We start from the raw sequence: 19,408 nt of genomic DNA, 5'->3' as shown, positions 1-19,408 counted from the left end.
GAAGTTGTTCTTCATGTGCTACACACATAAGAACGGCCATACTTTGTCAGACCAAAGGTCCATCTAGCCCAGTATCCTGTCTTCTGACAGGGGCAAATTCTAGGTGCGTGAGTGGGAATGAACGGAACAGGTAATCATCAAGTGATCCACCCCCTGTCGCCCATTCCCAGCTTCTGGCAAACAGAGACTAGGATCACCATCCCTGCCCATTCTGGCTAATAGCCATCGATGGGCTTATCCTCCATTAACTTATCTAGTTCTTTTTTTAAGAACTATAGTCTTGGCCTTCACAACATCCTCTGGCAAAGAGTCCCACAGGTTAACTGTGCATTGTATGAAGAAATACTTCCTTTTGTTTGTTTTAAATCTGCGGCCTATTAATTTCATTTGGTGAACTCTAGTTCTTGTGTTATGAGAAAGAGTAAACAACACTTCCTTATTTACTTTCTCCACACCAGTCATGATTTCATGGACCTCTATCGTATCCCCCCTTAGTCATCTCTTTTCCAAACTGAAAAGTCCCAGTCTTATTAATCTCTCCTCATATGGAAGCTTGTTTCATCCCCACACTAATTATATCTACAATTTAAACTGAAGTGGCTCACTTTAAGGTCTTACTTTTATCTTTAAACTAAATCACAGAAACGACTGACAAATTTGCAAGTGAAAATGAAAATCTATTTGATAATATGCATCCGTTGCTGATTAATAGTTCGGGGCTTTCCTCTCACAAGGCAGCCTGTTCTTGAAGGGAAGCTAGCCTTATATGTATATTCAAGATGAAATTGTTAAGATAAACATTTACATTCTGTGATTTTTTTTTTAAACAGAACTCCAAATCTCTTGAGGTTTTCTTATCAGTGTGTAATAATGTATTGTGTCATCATTCATCACATGCAGTACTTTGCTTTTAACTTGCTCTTTAAGGGTAAACTTTTCAAAAGTGTCTTAGGCACCAGGAAGCCTGAAGCCCACTGTGTCCTACATCACATACATGCTTTTGAAATTGTTGTCCGTCATCTATAAACAATAGAATATACACTAACATTTGCAGGCTATGGTATTAACATAATATATATAATAATGTATTCAATGTCATTCTTCTGTGCATATATGGGACAGATCAGTTTACCTGTTTAACTGAATAGTGTTTCACACACATTCTTTAGTCCCCTGGAATTGAAGGGGAGAAACTCAGACAAATGGCCTGGCCAAAAGCTGGGTTTCTTCCCATCCCCTTTTTATCTGTTTAGGGATCTCTGACTTTGGAGAACTTGATGGGGGGAGGTAGAAGCTCCATTCTTTTCCTGCACCACCCATCTCCCCTACAAAGACTCCCAGGATGCTTCCTTGTCGTTTAAGAGTCTCTCTCGCGTTGGGAGCCTGATATTATGGAGGTTCTTTACCCTGGCTCCATTGTGCTACTCAGGCAGTGCAAAGAGAGGGAGATTCTAGTGGGGGGTGTGGAGAAGTGTTGAGGTACACAAAGGGGTGTTCCTGCAGCATGATGTACTCTGGCAGTCAGTAGCTGGCAAATGGTCCTTTGGTTACCAGAACCAGCTGGCACAGGTTAGTGAACCAGGCTGCTCTGACCTATGCCTAATGGTAGGTGGAGAATCAGGAAGTTATAACCAGCACCCTGACAGTCTCACCTCTCTGCCACACCCAGAGGAAGTGAACACAGCAGAAAAAAGAAGAACAGGAGTACTTGTGGCACCTTAGAGACTAACAAATTTATTAGAGCATAAGCTTTCGTGGACTACAGCCCACTTCTTCGGATGTGGGCTGTAGTCCACGAAAGCTTATGCTCTAATAAATTTGTTAGTCTCTAAGGTGCCACAAGTACTCCTGTTCTTCTTTTTGCGGATACAGACTAACACGGCTGTTACTCTGAAACAGCATAAAAACTGACCCAATCTATGATTGCCTATGTCTATGGTACAAATAGAGAATGAATGGTACTTACCAATCCTCCTCTTTAACTTCTTTTTTCCTTAATTGCTGTAACATTCTATTTCTCCAACTCTTCCCCAGAGTAGAGGTGAAACCATCTGTCAACGCTTTTTCTTACAATTTTCCTGTCTAAGGAGAACAGTGGGTATTGCAATGAGGTGTCAGCTTTGCTAAAGTCAGAAGAAAACAGTGCTCCCTAGTGAATGGGGGGAAAAACTTGCGTTTAAATTGTTTTGACTTCCCAACATCAGCCCCTTGATGTAAAGTCTGTTTAACCTGAAGAGAAAATGGCAGTTGGGTGAGATGAGATTCTGTGCCCTGCATTGTGCAAGTCGGACTAGACGATCATAATGGTCCCTTCTGACCTTAAAGTCTATGTATTTTCTTTAGTGCTCGGTGACCTGTGGAGTGGGGATTCAACAACGGGATGTTTACTGTCGGCTGAAAGGCAGGGGTCGAGTGAATGAAGCAATGTGTAATCATGATGCCCAGCCCCCTAGTCAGAAGCCCTGTTGGCTGCCTGCCTGTGTGCCATACCAATGGGTGACAGATGAATGGCAAGATGTAAGTATGGCCTTTCAATTAATGTGAAGTAACTGGCCTGCAAATGTGAACAGGCCTGCAAAATTCAAAAGCTGTGGCATGAAATTTCAAAGGCACTTTTTCTTTCTAATAAAGAACGTGTTTGTCTAAAGTTGTAGGCATAAACAGTGCAGAAAGTATCAGCAGGTCCCTAATGGGGGAGTTTAAAACTAATTTTAATGTAATAGTTATCTCTTTCTTCAATCTCATGTAACCTGTATCTAATGTAGAATATGTTTAACAATGGAGGCTTCAAAAATCAGAAACTATAAAATAATCACCTTTTAAGAATAGAAAATATCTGCAGGGAATGTCATGAAAGATGAAGTATTCAGTAGAAACTCCAAGGATAAAATCCCTTTGGGAACATTTCTTTCCACAATTCAGGGGGGGATAGCTCAGTGGTTTGAGCATTAGCCTCCTAAACCCCACGTTGGGAGTTCAATCCTTGAGGGGGCAAAAATCAGAACTTGGTCCTGCTAGTGAAGGCAGGGGGCTGGACTCAATCACCTTCGAGTTCTATGAGATAGGTATATCTCCATTTATTTATTTATTTTACAATGTGGATTTGCCTTTAAAAATAAGAAATAAAATAAAACAGTTTAAGAAAATCCAAAGGCATAGAATTGTAAATGGTTTTGATATTATAGTAACTGTAAAAAATAAATAAGTAAAAATGTGAAGCAAGTATTGCAGATAATTAAAAAAAGAAGCATACCCAGGAAGATGCACAGGTAGCCTCACTGTTATGCAATGTTAATTTATAAGCTGATCCTCAGGGATGCTGCCTCTTAGAATCAGGCTACTAGGGGAACAAAGTCCCAAATTTGGGTATGATGATTTTTAAACTTAAATGGTGCACTATTTATACTGTAAAAGTATAGTCCTCTTGACTTGCTATTACTGTACATGCCATAAACCACAGATAAACCACAGATCACTTGCTGGTGGCTTGCAAAGAGCAGGGTATTGGTCACATGATTCTGGCATATTTTCCATATATATCTGCTAAATCAATTACAAGAAAGTTGAAGATATATAAATACATTCCTACTGTCACTTTGTCATGTAAGCAACTGCAGCATTTGCCAGAGGAATATTATGTGATCAGGAATAGAAGTGCCCACATGACTGAGATTGGGAGGGGAGGTGTCCTAGAGACAATCTCTATTAAGCTGTGCTCCACATTGTAACAGAGTTAGAGAAACCCCGGTTTATCATATGAGAGTAATTGTAATCATTGAAGTACTATGATGTTAGCATAATAGAGGGGAGAAACCAAACTTTACACTCACAGAACATCCTTGTGGTACTAGCCATCAGTGCTAGCGTCACAAGAATGTTTTGCGCACAATGCATATGGGCACCTCGCCTGATGATGCTAATGCTGAACCCTGGCTTCATGGGGAGTTGTGCACATGCACCCTTTCTTGGTCCATCCAGGTGAAGGCTGTTTTTCTTTAGGGGAATTATTTATTTCCTTTTCGTTTTAAAAAAAAAATCCTTTAAAAATGTTTATCTGAACTGAGAATTGAAATGTCTGTTTTAATTACTTTTTTTAAAAAAAATTCATCATCTAGCTTCATTTGCTCCCACATGTCTTCCTTTGCCATTTTCTAGTCTTTATGCTTCAGCTTCCCTGTATTGTGCTTTCAATGTCCCTCTGTGTGTCTGCTCCTCATCGGCTGCCTCTTCCTCTCATCATCCCCCTGATCCCAACAAGTACAGTGCTGCCACCTCTCCTTCTCTGCCCTCACCAAAAACAAAGGAAGAGGCACTTGACAAAGAGGTTCTGAGGTACCCACTATTGGAGTATTGGGAGTGCTGTGGTACTGACACACTAGGGATAAATATTAGCCAAGACAAACATAAACATGATTTGCTAGCCAGTGGTGCAGAGATTCTCTAGACTGTTCAGAAATGTTTAGGATAATGAGTTTTATAACAGGAAAAACACATTTTCAACAATAAGTATGGATTTTCCCTTCTCTCCAAATGCTTTTTTTTTTCATTTAGAAATGCAGAGCTCTCAACTGGAAACATACAGTGTAGTCACATCAGGCGCGCATTTAACTTACACGAATTCAACTATGCGCGGTCTAGGGTTCCGTCCATCGGGCTGAGTGGGGCCGGCGGCCGGGACCCTGGCTTGCAAGGGGCTGGCAGCCAGAACCCCAGACTGGCGGTGGGCTAAGCAGCTCAGCCAGCTGACGGGCTGGAGTTCCATCTGCCGGCCCTGCTCAGCCCGATGGACAGAACCCCAGGCCAGCAGCGGGCTGAGCGGGGCTGCGTCCCCGGCTGGCAGGAGCCGGCGGACAGAACCACAGGCCAACAGCGGGCTAAGCCAGTCTGGGGTTTCAGCTGCCAGACCAGCTCAGCCCGCTGCTGGTCTGGGGTTTTGACTTTCGCCTTACACGCTGGCTTTAGAACCTAACCCCCACATCAGATGCGACAGTTCTTAAATTCACTTTGCTTTGCTGTCTCTTCTTGCTAACTCATTTCATGTTTGTTACCCTTTGTGTGAAATTCCTTTGTTCACATTGTCCCTGCCCTTCTTTCACAGTTATATCCAATATTAATGGTTACTAATGTAGAGTTTGGATTCATTTTATCAAAACTCCTTTATAACTTAACATTTGCAAGATGTTCACTTTCTAAAGACCAAGTTACCCAGCGTACATTAATTGAATGCTTATTGTTTCTTATCCTTTCACACAGAGGTGTCATTTTGACCCAGCCCCTTGTCCTGCCCTGACGTTTTCTTCGTTTTAACCTCTGGCTCACCTCACATGTTACACAGTCCTATATGAAACAATAAGGACGTATAATTACAAGTGCTGGTATCCGTGCTTTGAGAACAAAGGTTTGGACACACTAGGTGTTTTGTACTGAAATAGATAACAGGTTTCACTAGATCTTTGTTTCAAGGTTTTACTTGTGCACCAGATAGATTTGTTCTATAAATAACCATTTTAAATGGAAAAGCTGTAATTTGTTTGTCATACCCAGTGCTCAGCATCATGTAGGAAAAAGGAAACACGCCGGAAGGTCAAGTGTGTGGATGAAAACAAGATCCAAGTAAATGAAAGTTCCTGTGATCCTGCCACAAAGCCTCCATCGATCAAAAAATGCAGGATTGCTCCCTGTAAATATGTTGTGGTTACAGGAGACTTGTCACAGGTAAATTAATCATATTGCTAACCAAATTTTCATTTTGATGTTGTATATCCGAGAATATTAATATAAATTGTACATTCTGTGTAAAAAAAAAATATTTTAGACTTTTTCCGCATGGGACATTCACACCAGCCATGATTTCTTATTGTGGCTCCAATACCACAATCCTATGTGGTTGTGTTCCACAATCTGTTGCAGCTCTGGGTGGGAGGAGTCCTGATGGGTAGGTATTTTCTGGTACCTGTGGGTGGGGGCAACAGGGGGAATACTTAAGCTCTTCTCCTCCTCCCACTGCATTTGTGCTGCACTCTGAGCCTGTGGGCGGGGCTGAGTACTGTGAGTGCTGGAGGACACCGGCTCTAGACTGTCAGCTTCTCACCATCTTTAAGTGACTCTTCTCTGGAGCAGAGTACAGGGGGTAAAGGAATAGCAGGAACTGTAATGGGGTGAAATGGCATCAGCAGGAAGATAAAGGGAGCTTCTTCTTTTCTATCAGTTTTCTCCCCCTTGTTTGCAGCAGCCCCCATGTTTTAGAGATTTTGCCATGATCTACTAGCCACAACTCACGACCCACCTGAAGATTCTCAGTTAGAGAACAGCTGCTCCTCTTGGTCCTAACCACCAAATTCCTTTTCTGTGTACTGAAGAACCTCTCCTGGGGCCTCATCCAAAGCCCCACTGAAGTCAGTGGGAGTCTTTCCGTTGAGTTCAGTAGGCTTTACATCGGGCTCCTGGACCATTGGACCTTTCTCACCTGCACTGTGTGGAGGTAACTGCAAAGTCAGGTTCCCACCTTGGGACAGGGGATGGCATAAGCTCCCACCTCCAAAGGCTCCATAAGCCCTGAGGCATAGTTATTATAGCGCTCCATTTCTGTACTCTGCCAGATCATTACTAAGATCTGCTGGGCCAGCATATGTGGGAATAATGGCTACTACGCCCCATACTCCCACTGAAGAGAGGATCAGAACTCACTAACTCTATATTTTGATCTGCTGCAAATATCATCGAAAATAATGCTTTTTGTTATTATTTCAGTGTTCAGCCAGCTGTGGGCTTGATTACTGGCAAAGGATCACATACTGTATTGGAATCCACACTATTCGGAATAATCGTGCCTATGGTCTTCGCTCGGTAGCATATCGAGATTGCCCAATAGTGCCTTCCCCACACATTTATAAATGTAATATCAGGGGATGTTTACAAGCAGCTACTTGGAAAGTGGGGAAATGGAGCAAAGTGAGTATAAATGTGCAAGCTAAAACTTTACAGTTGCCTCAAACACAAAAAAGTTTACCAAAATTTATTTGCTGACAGTGTTAATGATTTATTTTCTTCTGAACTTTTGGTTATATGTGTAGTGCTCAGTAGCTTGTGGAGTGGGAATAAAGGAAAGAAGAGTAGAATGCATGACTGAAAATGGTTTATCCAGTGGCTTATGCCTGTCACGTTTAAAACCAGCAGCCAGAAAGATCTGTCATGCAAAAGAATGTAAGTAATTGACAGTGATGATTTTCTACTGTACTAAATGCTTTCTTGGGATATTTATGTAAAAACTGTAAAATAAATATATTTTCACACAAATATACATGAGTAGCTGTTCATATTCAATTATCAGTTCATGAAATATTGATATGGTTCAATCATTCATTTTTAAGGTGAAGCTTTCACCAGCTGCAAAGAAATCCAGATTAAAAAAAGGATTAGAAAGGATGGTGAATATTTACTTAACATCAAAGGAAGATTGATAAAGGTACTATTAACATTTCTATCACAAGGGGTGGGTTGTGAAATAAAACTTGTATTATGTAATAAGAGTTATATTTTTGGTTGTAGATTTATTGTTCGGGGATGCAGTTTGAGAATCCCAGAGAATATTTAACATTGGTTAAAGGTGAAGCAGACAACTTTTCTGAAGTATATGGATACAGGTATAAAGGGCTTGTTTTTAAGTCAGTGCGGTTCTTACTTTATGAAATGTATTTGGTACTTTGAAACTATAAAGCAGAGTTTTCCTTTGTGGGAGCATATGCATAGAAATATATTTGGGCCCAATTTTCAAAGATGTAGGCATGCAAATGTACATCACTAATGTAAATATATTTCCATACTGAATTTGTGTGTACCTGCAGTAACTGACCTTACAAATGACCTTTTATTATTTCAGTGAAAATAGCACCTGGTTATACCAGTGCTGCAGTTGGCCCAAGTGTATAAATGTCCTACTATTCAATATGTTTTGTGAGGTATTCTGTGCGTAGTATACAATGATTTGATTATTATTCAGTATGATACTACTTTAGAAAGCATATCAAAATAGAAACCAAAATGTGCCATTGCAGGTTACAAAATCCATACGAATGTCCTTTCAATGGAAGCAGAAGGCAAGACTGTGCATGCAGAAATGACTACCTTGCTGCTGGACACACTATTTTTAGCAAAATAAGAATTGATATAATCTCTATGCAAATTAAAAGTAAGTGTTTATATATTATTATAGAACTCTATGTAATATGATCCTTCTGTTGGAATTTTAAAGTGACTACTATAAATGCAAATTTAGGACCCAGTTGCGCCATTTCTAAACAAACAAAACTCTTAACTTCTGTGGCACTTCCATGAATGAAACAAAGAACTTCACAGGTTGAAACCTTACGCTTTCATGGGTGTCTCCTAACTTTAATACACATGTATAATCTGCATGTGTCTGTGTTTCTCAAGAGCAGAACTAAGCCTTTTCCTATAGCAGATTACATGGATTTTGTTTTCCAAATCTAGAGATGTGTTCAAGGGACCCGTCTAGGTTCAAGGTGTGTTCAAGCACCCAAGCTTTATGTTTATGTAAGTTGATGATGATCATGAACAAAAGGGATGAGAAGGGAAGTAGGACGTTGACTGACTGAAAATCAGTACTTTTTATTAAAACCATTAACTCTAACCCTAAATTTGGAGGTATGGGGGAGAGGGAGTGTGATGTGTGGTTTATTATTATTTTTGTTAATATGAATGTGTCAGGTTGTATGCATTCATATGAGATCAACACTTAAAAGAATGTCCAAATTTACTTGGACTTTAGAATGTAAAACATTTAAGAAACTCAATACAAATAAAACCAAAACCCAATTGTATTTATCCTCCCATTACAGAACACTTTTTTAAAAAATGTTCAGCACAATTCATAAATTTTAAGATCAGATGGGACCATTCGATCATTTAGTTTGTTCTCCTGTATATCACAGGCCGATTTCACCCAGTTACCTTCATATTGAGCCCAATAACTTGTTTGATTAAAGCATATCTTCCAAAAGGGCATGCAGTCTCGATCTGAAGACATCAAGAGATGGAGAACCTACCATTTCCCTTGTTAGTTTGTTCCAACGGTCAATCACCCACACTATTAAAAATGTGCACCTTATCTCCAATTTGAATTTGTCTGGTTTTAACTTCAAGCCATTGGTTCTTGTTATGCCCTAATCTACTAGTTAAAGGGCCCTTCTCGCCCTGAACAAATGTATACACTTTAATATATACAACAACAAAAATAAAACCAAATTTAACATATGCCACAAATGGACAACAAAATTAGATGTTAAAACAAGTCATAAGAGTTCTTATTTTGTTAACATGCAGTTCTGTGAATTAATAAACTCAAGGTGTTAATGCAATCTCTTAATTATTTATGTAGTTTTTTCTTCATTTAGTGGCGAGTGGACAGGGGTCTACTGTGCCTCTGAGTGTGTTGCATTTTGTAATCTAGCTGGAATATTTTCATTAATCAAAGATGTTCTCTCTCAATTTCCAGGCCTTAGGCACTTATTTCTAGAAATTATTTGGGGGAAATTCTGTGACCTGGGTTATACATGAGGTCAGACTAGATGATCACAATGATCCCTTCTTGCCTTGGAATCTATGAATCTATGAGACAACATTGTCACTATTACATGTTTTAATTAAACATGCTATTTAAAATGTACATGGAAGCAGTTTACTGAAGTAATACTTTTGCTACTTTCTGCATATTGCTTATCTCCTGATAAGTTTTTAAAGCAACAATTCCAGTGCTAAATAATTGTCATATCTGTTTATTAGCTACAGACCTTCTCTTTGCTCAGAATGTATTTGGGAGAGCTGTTCCTTTTGCTACAGCTGGCGATTGCTATAGTGCTGCCAGATGCCCACAGGTATTTATAATTTTTTCATGAAATTAACACTTAAGAAAAAGATCATTTTACTAGAGGTCTTAGTAGGAAGATGCAATAAGCTCTAATGTACACTCAATATTCTGTATAAAAATACAGTACATTAATAAATAATTGCTTCTTGCTCCCTTCTTTTCTATTCCATCATCCCTTACATTTGCTCCCTGAAATTGTTTTCCCCACATCTCTCTCCTTTGCTGTCCCTCATGTTCCTGCTCCATGTATAAGTATCCAATCTGCTATTGATCTCTTGTGTTCCTGCCTTTTGCAGGAGTTGTTCTGGTGTTCTTCTGATGTGAAATACCCCTTACATTTTTTGCACGTCTTTCCAATGTCCTTCTAATCCCTCTTTCCAGCTCTCCTCCCTTGCTAAGGCCCCATCAAATTTTTCATTTCCTCTCCATCCCTTTCCTTCTCCCCTTCTTTTGATCCCTTTTGGGACAGCAGTATCAGCTAACTCCCCTTCTGTCAGTATTTTCTCTTGGTTTCTCTGCTCCTATGATGTATATGGCATGAGACATTCATTCACATAAAGAGTGGAGGAGCTGAAAGGCAGTACTTAAAGATAAGTCAGCCGTTGGCCACTCAGCAGCAAAAGAACACTTCCCACCATATGTTGTGAGTTGCCTTAATGACCTGGGACATCACGAAACAGATCGGAATACCTGTGTGGAGAAAGAGCAGAGGTCTACTAAATGCAGATACAATAAGGCATCCCAAGCAGCCAAATGTCATCCACTGGTCTAAGACCAGCACCAGAATACAGTAACCAGAAAATTAAACCACAAATAAACAAAAATCTTCACAAGTGCTTCAGAGCACTGGCTACTGACAAAAATATCGTAGGGCCAAATCCACTACTGACCTAAGTGGGCACAGCTCTATTGAACTGCCTCTCTTTACACCAGTGATGAACATGACCTTTATTAACTAATGATAATGGATTCAGCTAATTGGGGATATATCTCTGCACTGACGAGTTCACCTATAGGAGATGCCTTGAAGGAGTGCTGCTGGTCTCTGTCCAGATCAATTGCACCGCTTCCTTCACACTCAAAGTTTTTCAAATCTGTTCCCAAGCCTGAATATTATACATGACAGGCAACTGCTGTGCCATCAGTATAATTGCACACATGCAACTTTTATTTATTTCTGCAACATGACATCACTGTGGATGAAGTTACTTCGTGAAATACTATGGGTCTATGATTATGGAATAAGCTGCACTACATTTACATTCATTTTCTCCAGATGCAGTATTCCATAAAATTAATACATTCCACTTCCTTGGTACTGAAAGAACCACCTCACCTGTGTAACATATCAGCATGTGCCAGTACACCTAGGGGTATGAGTTCTACAAAATAAAAAGAGCAACTAGATATGAAAATATACAGAAAATAAGTTATACCAAACTATACGAGACTGAATTTTCATGACGTTTTCAGCATCTATATGAATCACAAGTGTGACACTTGAATGGTGCATATGCATCAGTAGTACCCTGAAATAAAAATAAACTCTTCATCCAGTACCTACAGTCCTTTGTATGTAGTTTATTTTTGCTAAAGCTTGGGTACTATCATAATACAGGTATCTCATGAACACCTTAACGTTTACACCTTTAAACTAGGCTTGGAAGGATTAGATTTCAGTAAAAGTCAGTAAATGTTGATTTCACTGTATACCACAAACTGAGAAAAAAGTATTTCCATTGATGATCATTGAAATTTACAGATAGGCAAAATAAGAAAAATGCTGTTAAAAAACTTTATTAGAGTCAAAATCCAGTGATTAGATTTTAGAATTAAGCTCGTTAAAAATGGACTAGTGATTCAATAGGAAAACCAGGTATGATTTGTTGATTTAACGTATTCACTTTGTATATTTTTACATGTGATGTTGACAATTTGTGTTTTAATATTTATAAAGCTTTAACTTTTTGAATCTCAACATCTGTCATTAAATAATTGTCTGACCTCCTCAGAATTTCACAACTGTGAAAATTTAAATAGATAAAAATTGAAAAAATGCTTAAAGATAAACATTGATATTATCTGTCAAAATTGTAGAAAAAATTAAAATTGAAATTCTGCCAAGCCTAGATGAAACCACCCAACAGTAAGTAGAATATATATTTACCATGTTGGATTTTGGCAAAAGAATAAAACAGTAAAATGGGAAAGAGTCTTTCATGAAGTACTGTATGACTGGAGCTGATGGAGATTTCGATTGCATAGTACTAATCTCATAGCCTTTGTCACTTTACAAAATTTAAAACAAGTACATTCAGTGCAGGTTTGATTCAGTTTTCATTAAAGTTAATTGCAAAATTCTCATTGGCTACTAAGGGGAGCAAGTTTTGGCACTGTCTGTATATACATACACACAGAGAGAGTATTTACTGACATGTTTGTTTAAAACATCAACCACAATATTGCATTAATGTAGTTTATTCAATTTCTGCAACTTGTCTTCTGTGTCACCATTTATTTTCTAAAGTGGAAAAAATTAGTGGAAAAAGGGTAGTATAGTTTCTAGTTCCGAACATGTTGTCTGTTCTAAAGTGTATTTCAAGTCCATCTTTGATATTTATTTTTAAATACAGGTTTGCATATAAAAGGGCTCTGGAATCTATGCAATTCTCTGAAATTGTATTTATTGTACAACTTTGTATTTAGCAGTGAATTTAATTTAAATATTTATTTGTATCTGTATTGATTGCTTTTGTTAAGAGGTATATTAAGTATTATGTAAGCATTGAAGAGTGAGCTATCTCTTTCAGAATAGGGTGAGGCACTTGATCGGATACTGCACTTGAAAAAGGCTGAGAGCTGTGAGTTAGGAGAGAAGGATTTGTCTGTAGTTGCCAGAGTGTGGCAGTCCCTGCCTATGTAGCTCCAAAAAGTTCAGAACAGTTTAAAATATTTATCTTTTGAGAAATTGTTGTTTCGGGTGTTGTAGCTGTCTTGGTCCCAGGACATGAGAGCGACAAGGTGGGTGAGGTAATATCTTTTACTGGACCAACATCTGTTGGTGAAAGACAAGCGTTTGAGCTCCACAAAGTTCTTCTTCAAAGCTTCAGAAGCTTGTTTCTTTCAACCACAGAGTTTAGTCCAAAAGAAGATATTACCTCACCCTCTTTGTCTATCTTTAAGAAAGCAGGCCTCATTCTGGCAGGTCTTGTATTTTTTAATACACAACTTAAAATAAAGTCATCAGATTTCAATTAGGAATAATAAGCAATCCACTTCAGATAAAATGTGACTCAAACCCAAACATGAACCAATCCAAAAAGTTTGAGGTTTTCAGAAATTCAGATAATTTGTAAAGTATTTTTGAAATTTGTTGTTGATCTCTCAAAATGTCTGGCTTTTGACCAGAATTGTTATTTGATTATTAAGATAACTGATGTTATGTTATATGGTATTGTAATTATGCCAATGATCTAATAATTGGTATTATTTAGCATTATTTCCCATCGCCAGTAAACCAGAAATTACTGCAAGGATCACAATAAAACTGTTTGTACCAATTTCAGCAATGTCTCTTGATGAAAAGGCTTGTTTATGTTTCAAATAAATATCAGAAATTTTGGATGTTTCTCTAATCTAAACTGAACTCCTGATCATTATGTTTTTGTCCATAATTAATTCCTTTGCAAAAACTATCTGGGAACATCACAAAATGTCTGAGTATTTGATGTAACCTAATTTTATTATAATAGGGGAGAAAAATATTAAAATAATAATTTACTGTCAAGGTATAAGAGATGGTGAGCAAGCTAAATACAGTAAAAGGCTTGTGTGTGTAAACATAGAGGTTTCTAGGCTTTTTGACTTTAGAAATACAAAGTTCAGTATGGAACATAAGGTTACAATGCAATACTCTAAGTAGTATTTGCTAATGTTAAGTGTCTTAAAGTTTGTACATAAGCTCTGTGCTTTGATTTGTTTTTTCTTGATAGGGGCAGTTCAGCATTAATTTGACAGGCACTGGACTGAGGCTATCCAGTACAGCTAGATGGATTGCTCAGGGCAATTATGCAACTGTTGATATACACAAATCCCAAGTAAGTAGTTTTGCATATATTTTGTCTATTCTCGACTTAACTGAGACACTTTCATATATACTTCAGAGCTGTAGGAAGTGGTGGTAGTGGTTCAGTAGGGACCACTCTTTGATCTCAGTCATTTCTGAATCAAAATGGTGTTCAAGGCCACTGACTTGTTTGAGGAGATGAGATATAACACTGAGGTCTGACAACTTGTGGTCACTGAAGAGCTCATGTCATCTTTCATAAGAGTTAAGAGTGTTTTAATCCTGTTCTCCTAACAACATTCCAACCTTGGTAAGTACCTTCATCCTAACTAGCTTTCCCGTAGAATTTTAAGATGACACAGTGGCATTATCCAGGTGATTAATCTTTTTTACTATATCTATTGTGTGGAATTCTCCTGGATCTTTTATCTCCTACAGAATTCATGCAGGAAATCGAAAGAGCATTAGGGTATAAATAGTATAAAACACACATTGGTTAATTAACCACTAGTCCATACATGTTTTTCATAAATTCATTAAATTTCAAATAGCCACATGGCTATATTATTATTATTTATATTGCAGTACATTCTAACATTGCACAGTTAGCCTTGCAATCTCTGAAGGTACATAGTGTATATGGGTCAAGAATTTATGAACTTGTCTATTCTGTCGGATAGTGCACGGCCAGAGGGCTATAAATTGTAGACTGCTCTAAAGGATTGCACTCTAACTGCCCTGCATAGACCCTGCTGACACAGTCTAATAGGCATAGGCGCTGACTCCGTGGGTGCTCCAGGGCTGGAGCACCCACAGAAAAAAGTTAGCAGGTGCTTAGCACCCACTGGCAGTCAGCTCCTCCTCCTGCCCGCCAGCGGCCCTGCAGATCAACTCCTCCCCCTCCCTCCCAGCACCTCCTGCCCATCGGGATCAGCAGTTCTGCAGCATGCAGGAGGTGCTGGGGGGAGGGGGAGGAGTGGGGATGGGGCACGCTCAGGGAAGGGGGCAGGAAGAGGCGGGGTGGGGGTGGAGCATGGATGGGGATGGGGCCTGGGGTGGAAGCAGGAAGAGGCAGGGCAGGATGCGGGTTTGAGGCCTGCAGTTGAGCACCCCTGGAATAAGTAGGAAGCTGGCACCTGTGCTAATAGGTACCTATTGCCCATTGACATAGTCCTGTCTGAAACAGTGCTACATTAACATATGCTAGGAACCTTTAGGAGGGCATTTGTCTACAATTTACAGCCCTCTGGTATATGCTGCTGCACTGTCTGGACAAACCCAGTGTGTTCACTATGGGTTCGAGTTAATTTGATCTTGTCTTCCAGTCTTCAGTGGGCTGTGTCAAAGGTTCTAATGAGTCAGCATTTTATTAAACTGTTGTGTGTAACTATGGCATTAGTAGTTTCTCTTGACTGAGTTCTCACTATTTTTGCCTCTCTAATTTCCAGGATGGTACTAAAATATATGGAAGATGTGGAGGGTTCTGTGGGAAATGTATTCCTAACACAAGTATTGGTCTCCAACTTCAAATACAGTAAAAACCCTGAAGTGGTAAGAACAGCAAAAGCAGGAAAATCTGTCTTTAAGGTGCAAATTCTAGGTGCTATTATTTTTTTCAGTCTTTCATCTCTGAAATGTTAATTTACTACTAAGAATTCCTTCCCATTTTCTTCAGTGTTCAGGGGTGCATATCATTGTTTAATCATTTAGTGATGGGCTAACAGGTGCATAAACCACAATCATAAACCCTCAGGTTTTAATAAAGAGGTATTCACATTCAATGTACAGTATATACAAACAAATAAAATAAACTGCACTGATGTTACTGCTGGTAACACCTTAAACTGGACCATAATTGTAATACTGTACCTGCAACTAATCAGTGCACCTCATTGTACAATGTACATTAAAATGCATATACTGTGCTGATTTTGTTGATCAACTATATTAAAGTGTAGAAAAGAAGGAAACCAATTCATAATTTCAACTACTTTCAGCTTTATGAAACCTGTTGGGAATTATATTTTGTCAACAATTTACATCAGAAGAGTGCATCATCAATATACTTTTTCCTGATACAGTTTCTATAGGTTTTTTTTTTTCATTTCTGTGTTATTAAAAACATTCATTCTCTCTCTCTTTTTGTGGTGCTCAAACAGTAATATTAATTTTGGAAAGTGTGGTTCAAACTCTGTAGTCTCCATGAAAAATGTTAAACATCAAAATGCTGTTTTGTTGTGGGTACAAGAAAATAAAGAAACACATCATAGTTTGAAAATCTAGTTTTAAAACCCTACCTCTCACACAACTGTGTATACTGTAAAAGCAGTATACAATTTAGTATGCGGTTGTATAACTATACATATTTACTTAACCTCTGCCCAGATACTCCAGACATTTTATTTGTTGGAAGTGGCTAACAGCATATTAACAAAAGCCCTATCTTGTCTCACTTTCACACCCAGAATTCCCATTGACCTTAGTGAAAGTTCTGGGTTCAACAAGGGAAGGTAGGGTTAGGCCAAAGTGTGTGTAGTGCACGTTTTTGAGAAGTGCAGTTTAATTTTTCAGAGGGCAATAAATGCAACTGTAATGTGCACTGTTAAAAGTGCTTCAGCCTAGAAAAATTAAACGTATAGGAGGAAATGTTTAAATTTCAGACATGATCTAGCTGTTTGATTTGTTGTTTAGAATTAGTCCAAGTCCAGAAATAAGTACAGAATAAAGATAACCTGTTTCAGGTAAATTCTCAGGTATTCAAAATAAGATTTTCTAGGTGCATAAAAGGACACATTATGTACTAGATAATTATAGGCATTTTTCAACTCTAAACCAAATATCAGCTAACTATTTATATGCCAGTGAGAACTGGTAGGTCATATGGCAGCTATAGCTTAGTTTTACCCACAAAGTGTTAGCCAAGTTAGGAATACTTTTTAATGAAAGGCTATATTGTACCACATACGTTTAAGCAGTTGCTTTTTAGATAACACATGTAGATGACTATTTTGTGATCTCTGTATCAGAAAAGTATTTTTGCACTATGTGCCTTATACTAGTTGTAAACGTGTATAAGAAATATATAACACTATTTTCCTAGAAATGTTTACATTTATAATTAAAATGTTGTAATTTATAAAATATTTATATAATAAATATGCTTGTGTGATTGACACTTGAGTACTTTTGTTTATTTTTTCCACACTGAAGTATAGTATAGTATTTCAAAAATAATGAAGCTGTTGTATACCTTCAGAATAGTTAAAACTCCTAGCATCATTTGAGCAAAATACAACATATATTTTAATTCTTGAAATAATTGCCACACAATCAGTTGTATTCACTGTAGCGGCAAACAGAAATCAGTGTGTAGTGAGATTCATTTTTAAAATATTTTATTAAAAAACTCCTTTGTATCTAGAATTGTATTCATGTCTCATGGATTTAAGGCCTAATCCTGCAAATCTTGAGCACTTAAAACTCACAGGTGAGTTTGGGGAATGCAAAGAACATAGTATCAGAGCTACAGGAAACTTTAATGTTGGAAAGATTTTACAGTACTTTGTTCTGTAGAAGAAAGAGCTAATATTGTGGTGTTAGGATTATGCTAAGTAAGGACCCAATCCTGCAGCAGGATATTATGCTGTTTTATTAAGGAATCCTCCATGTAGAGGTCTTTGGTTGATTAAGATTAATCACAGGACTAGTCTAGACAGCTTTACAGAGGAAGTGGCTGTTCAGATTATGGACCACTACATTCAATAAAGAAACACTGAAAAGATGCAGATATCATCAGCTACTATGTAACTAACTTTTTAAAGCATTTTAGTGAATGCCTTTTTTGGATCATCTTAGTAAGATTTATCCTTTTCTAAAGCATTTGGAATAATAACTGTTGATTGAAATGGCCAATTATAATAATTCAAAAGCTATAAAGGATACAGCTTCCATATATGATTCTCCATTACAAAAACACAAAATGAATGATGCTTGTTCTCATTCCAAAACTGTGTTTTATGATCAAGAAAATCCAGCTCCTCCCAGTTCATTGTCATGCAGAGAAAGTTTGGGCTAGATTCACAAAGGGTAGATGTTACGTTGCTGAGTGTCACAGTGCCTAGCTTTTAGGCATGTAGAAAACCATTGGGATTCACAAAGCCTGAGTTAGGAATGTAGGATTCTTATACAATGAAAGGAGGGAGATGGGCATCTAAGAATGGGCGTCACAACAGCCAAAATGCTGAGCAGGGAACTGCCTAAGCTAGCCACAGGGAGATGCCAAGGAGAGGATGTCCCCTAAGCCCTCTCCCTTCAGGGAGTTTAGTGTACAGGCTGGAGGAAGAAACCTACCTTTGCTTGGGATTCTCAGCTGTGAACTCTCTCCTGGAGTCAGGTGCCTATAGCATTTCTTGCAAGAAGCTAGGTGGGGGGAAAGAGGGAAAATGATTTTGTAGCCTAATGGGTAGGGCACTTACCTCAGAGGTGGGAGTCCCAGTAGCTATGGCTATTTATTTATTTATCCAACGTAAAACAGCTTCACCAGGAGACAGTGAGGCACCCTCACATCAGAATGTCCCATAGACCGATTGTTAGGGCACTAGCCTTTGAAGTGGCAGCTCTAAGTTCAAATCCCTTCTCATCAGGCAGAGGCGGGACTTGAATAGGGGTCTCCCATGCCCTGGGCATGTACCCTAACCACTGGGCTACAGGTTATAGGGGAACTCCTCCTGCTGCCTGTTTTGTGTGGAGTTAGGCAGCCTCTGAGTGTGCCTACTTATTGGGCCCTGCATGTGAGTTAGGCAGAGGAGTGTCTATCTTCCCCCAGTTTGTGAATCATTCTGGGGCTTAAGACAGCTGGATGCTAGAGAGACGCTACAGTGCATATGCTGAGAGGCAGAAACACAGGCGCCAAGGGAACTTTTACTGCCAACATTTAGGCTCCGAGCAAGTTTAGGCACCTACAGGATTAGAAGGCAGCTAAGTGAGGGTTCTGTGAATCCCAGTGGTGCCAAAATCTGGAATTTAGGTGTCTGAAGTGGCAATTAGGTGCCAAAGATCCTTTGTGAATCTAGCCCTTAGTGCTTAACACTGGGGAATCATGCTAGTGTATTAATATCACCCAAGTAGACATGTTTCCCAGTAATAATGGCAGATTTTGCCTCCTGACCTTCGTGAAGCGGGGACCCTCTACATGCAGACCTCACTCTTCTAGTTCAGGCAGGGAGACAGCCAGCTCCCTCAGTGGCAATCTGTCCCCCTCCCCAGGACTCCAAGGAAGTTGTGCCTCAGGACAGGGATCCACAAGACAAGAAGGACTGGGACTGGGTAGGGTGGGAGCAGAAATTAGGCAGTGCCAGTCTGGGAGTGGGCAATAGCCGCTCTAAACAGCCAGATGCTAGAAGGCATATAAAGTAGAATGTGATTTCTAAAATGCTCCTGGTTTCAATAAGCTACAA

General features: G+C 38.9%; 1 protein-coding gene across 6 annotated transcripts in view; it reads left to right on the top strand.

Moving 5' to 3' along the window:
* Positions 1–17,132, top strand: part of ADAMTS20 (ADAM metallopeptidase with thrombospondin type 1 motif 20) — a 167,359-nt gene extending 150,227 nt beyond the window's left edge. For all 6 annotated transcript variants that reach the window (XM_054024636.1, XM_054024644.1, XM_054024627.1 and 3 more), the window contains 10 exons: positions 2,344–2,517; positions 5,545–5,715; positions 6,751–6,951; positions 7,074–7,203; positions 7,371–7,465; positions 7,549–7,643; positions 8,055–8,188; positions 9,802–9,893; positions 13,879–13,983; positions 15,401–17,132. In XM_054024636.1, the coding sequence (XP_053880611.1) occupies positions 2,344–2,517; positions 5,545–5,715; positions 6,751–6,951; positions 7,074–7,203; positions 7,371–7,465; positions 7,549–7,643; positions 8,055–8,188; positions 9,802–9,893; positions 13,879–13,983; positions 15,401–15,490 (1,287 nt within the window). In that variant the 3' untranslated portion in view covers positions 15,491–17,132. The remainder of the gene's footprint in view (positions 1–2,343; positions 2,518–5,544; positions 5,716–6,750; positions 6,952–7,073; positions 7,204–7,370; positions 7,466–7,548; positions 7,644–8,054; positions 8,189–9,801; positions 9,894–13,878; positions 13,984–15,400) is intronic.
* The last annotated feature ends 2,276 nt before the right edge of the window (positions 17,133–19,408 follow it).

This window comes from Malaclemys terrapin, chromosome 1 (genome assembly GCF_027887155.1).
Source record: "Malaclemys terrapin pileata isolate rMalTer1 chromosome 1, rMalTer1.hap1, whole genome shotgun sequence".
NCBI lineage: Eukaryota > Metazoa > Chordata > Testudines > Emydidae > Malaclemys > Malaclemys terrapin.
This window is presented reverse-complemented; position numbering and strand designations above follow the sequence as displayed.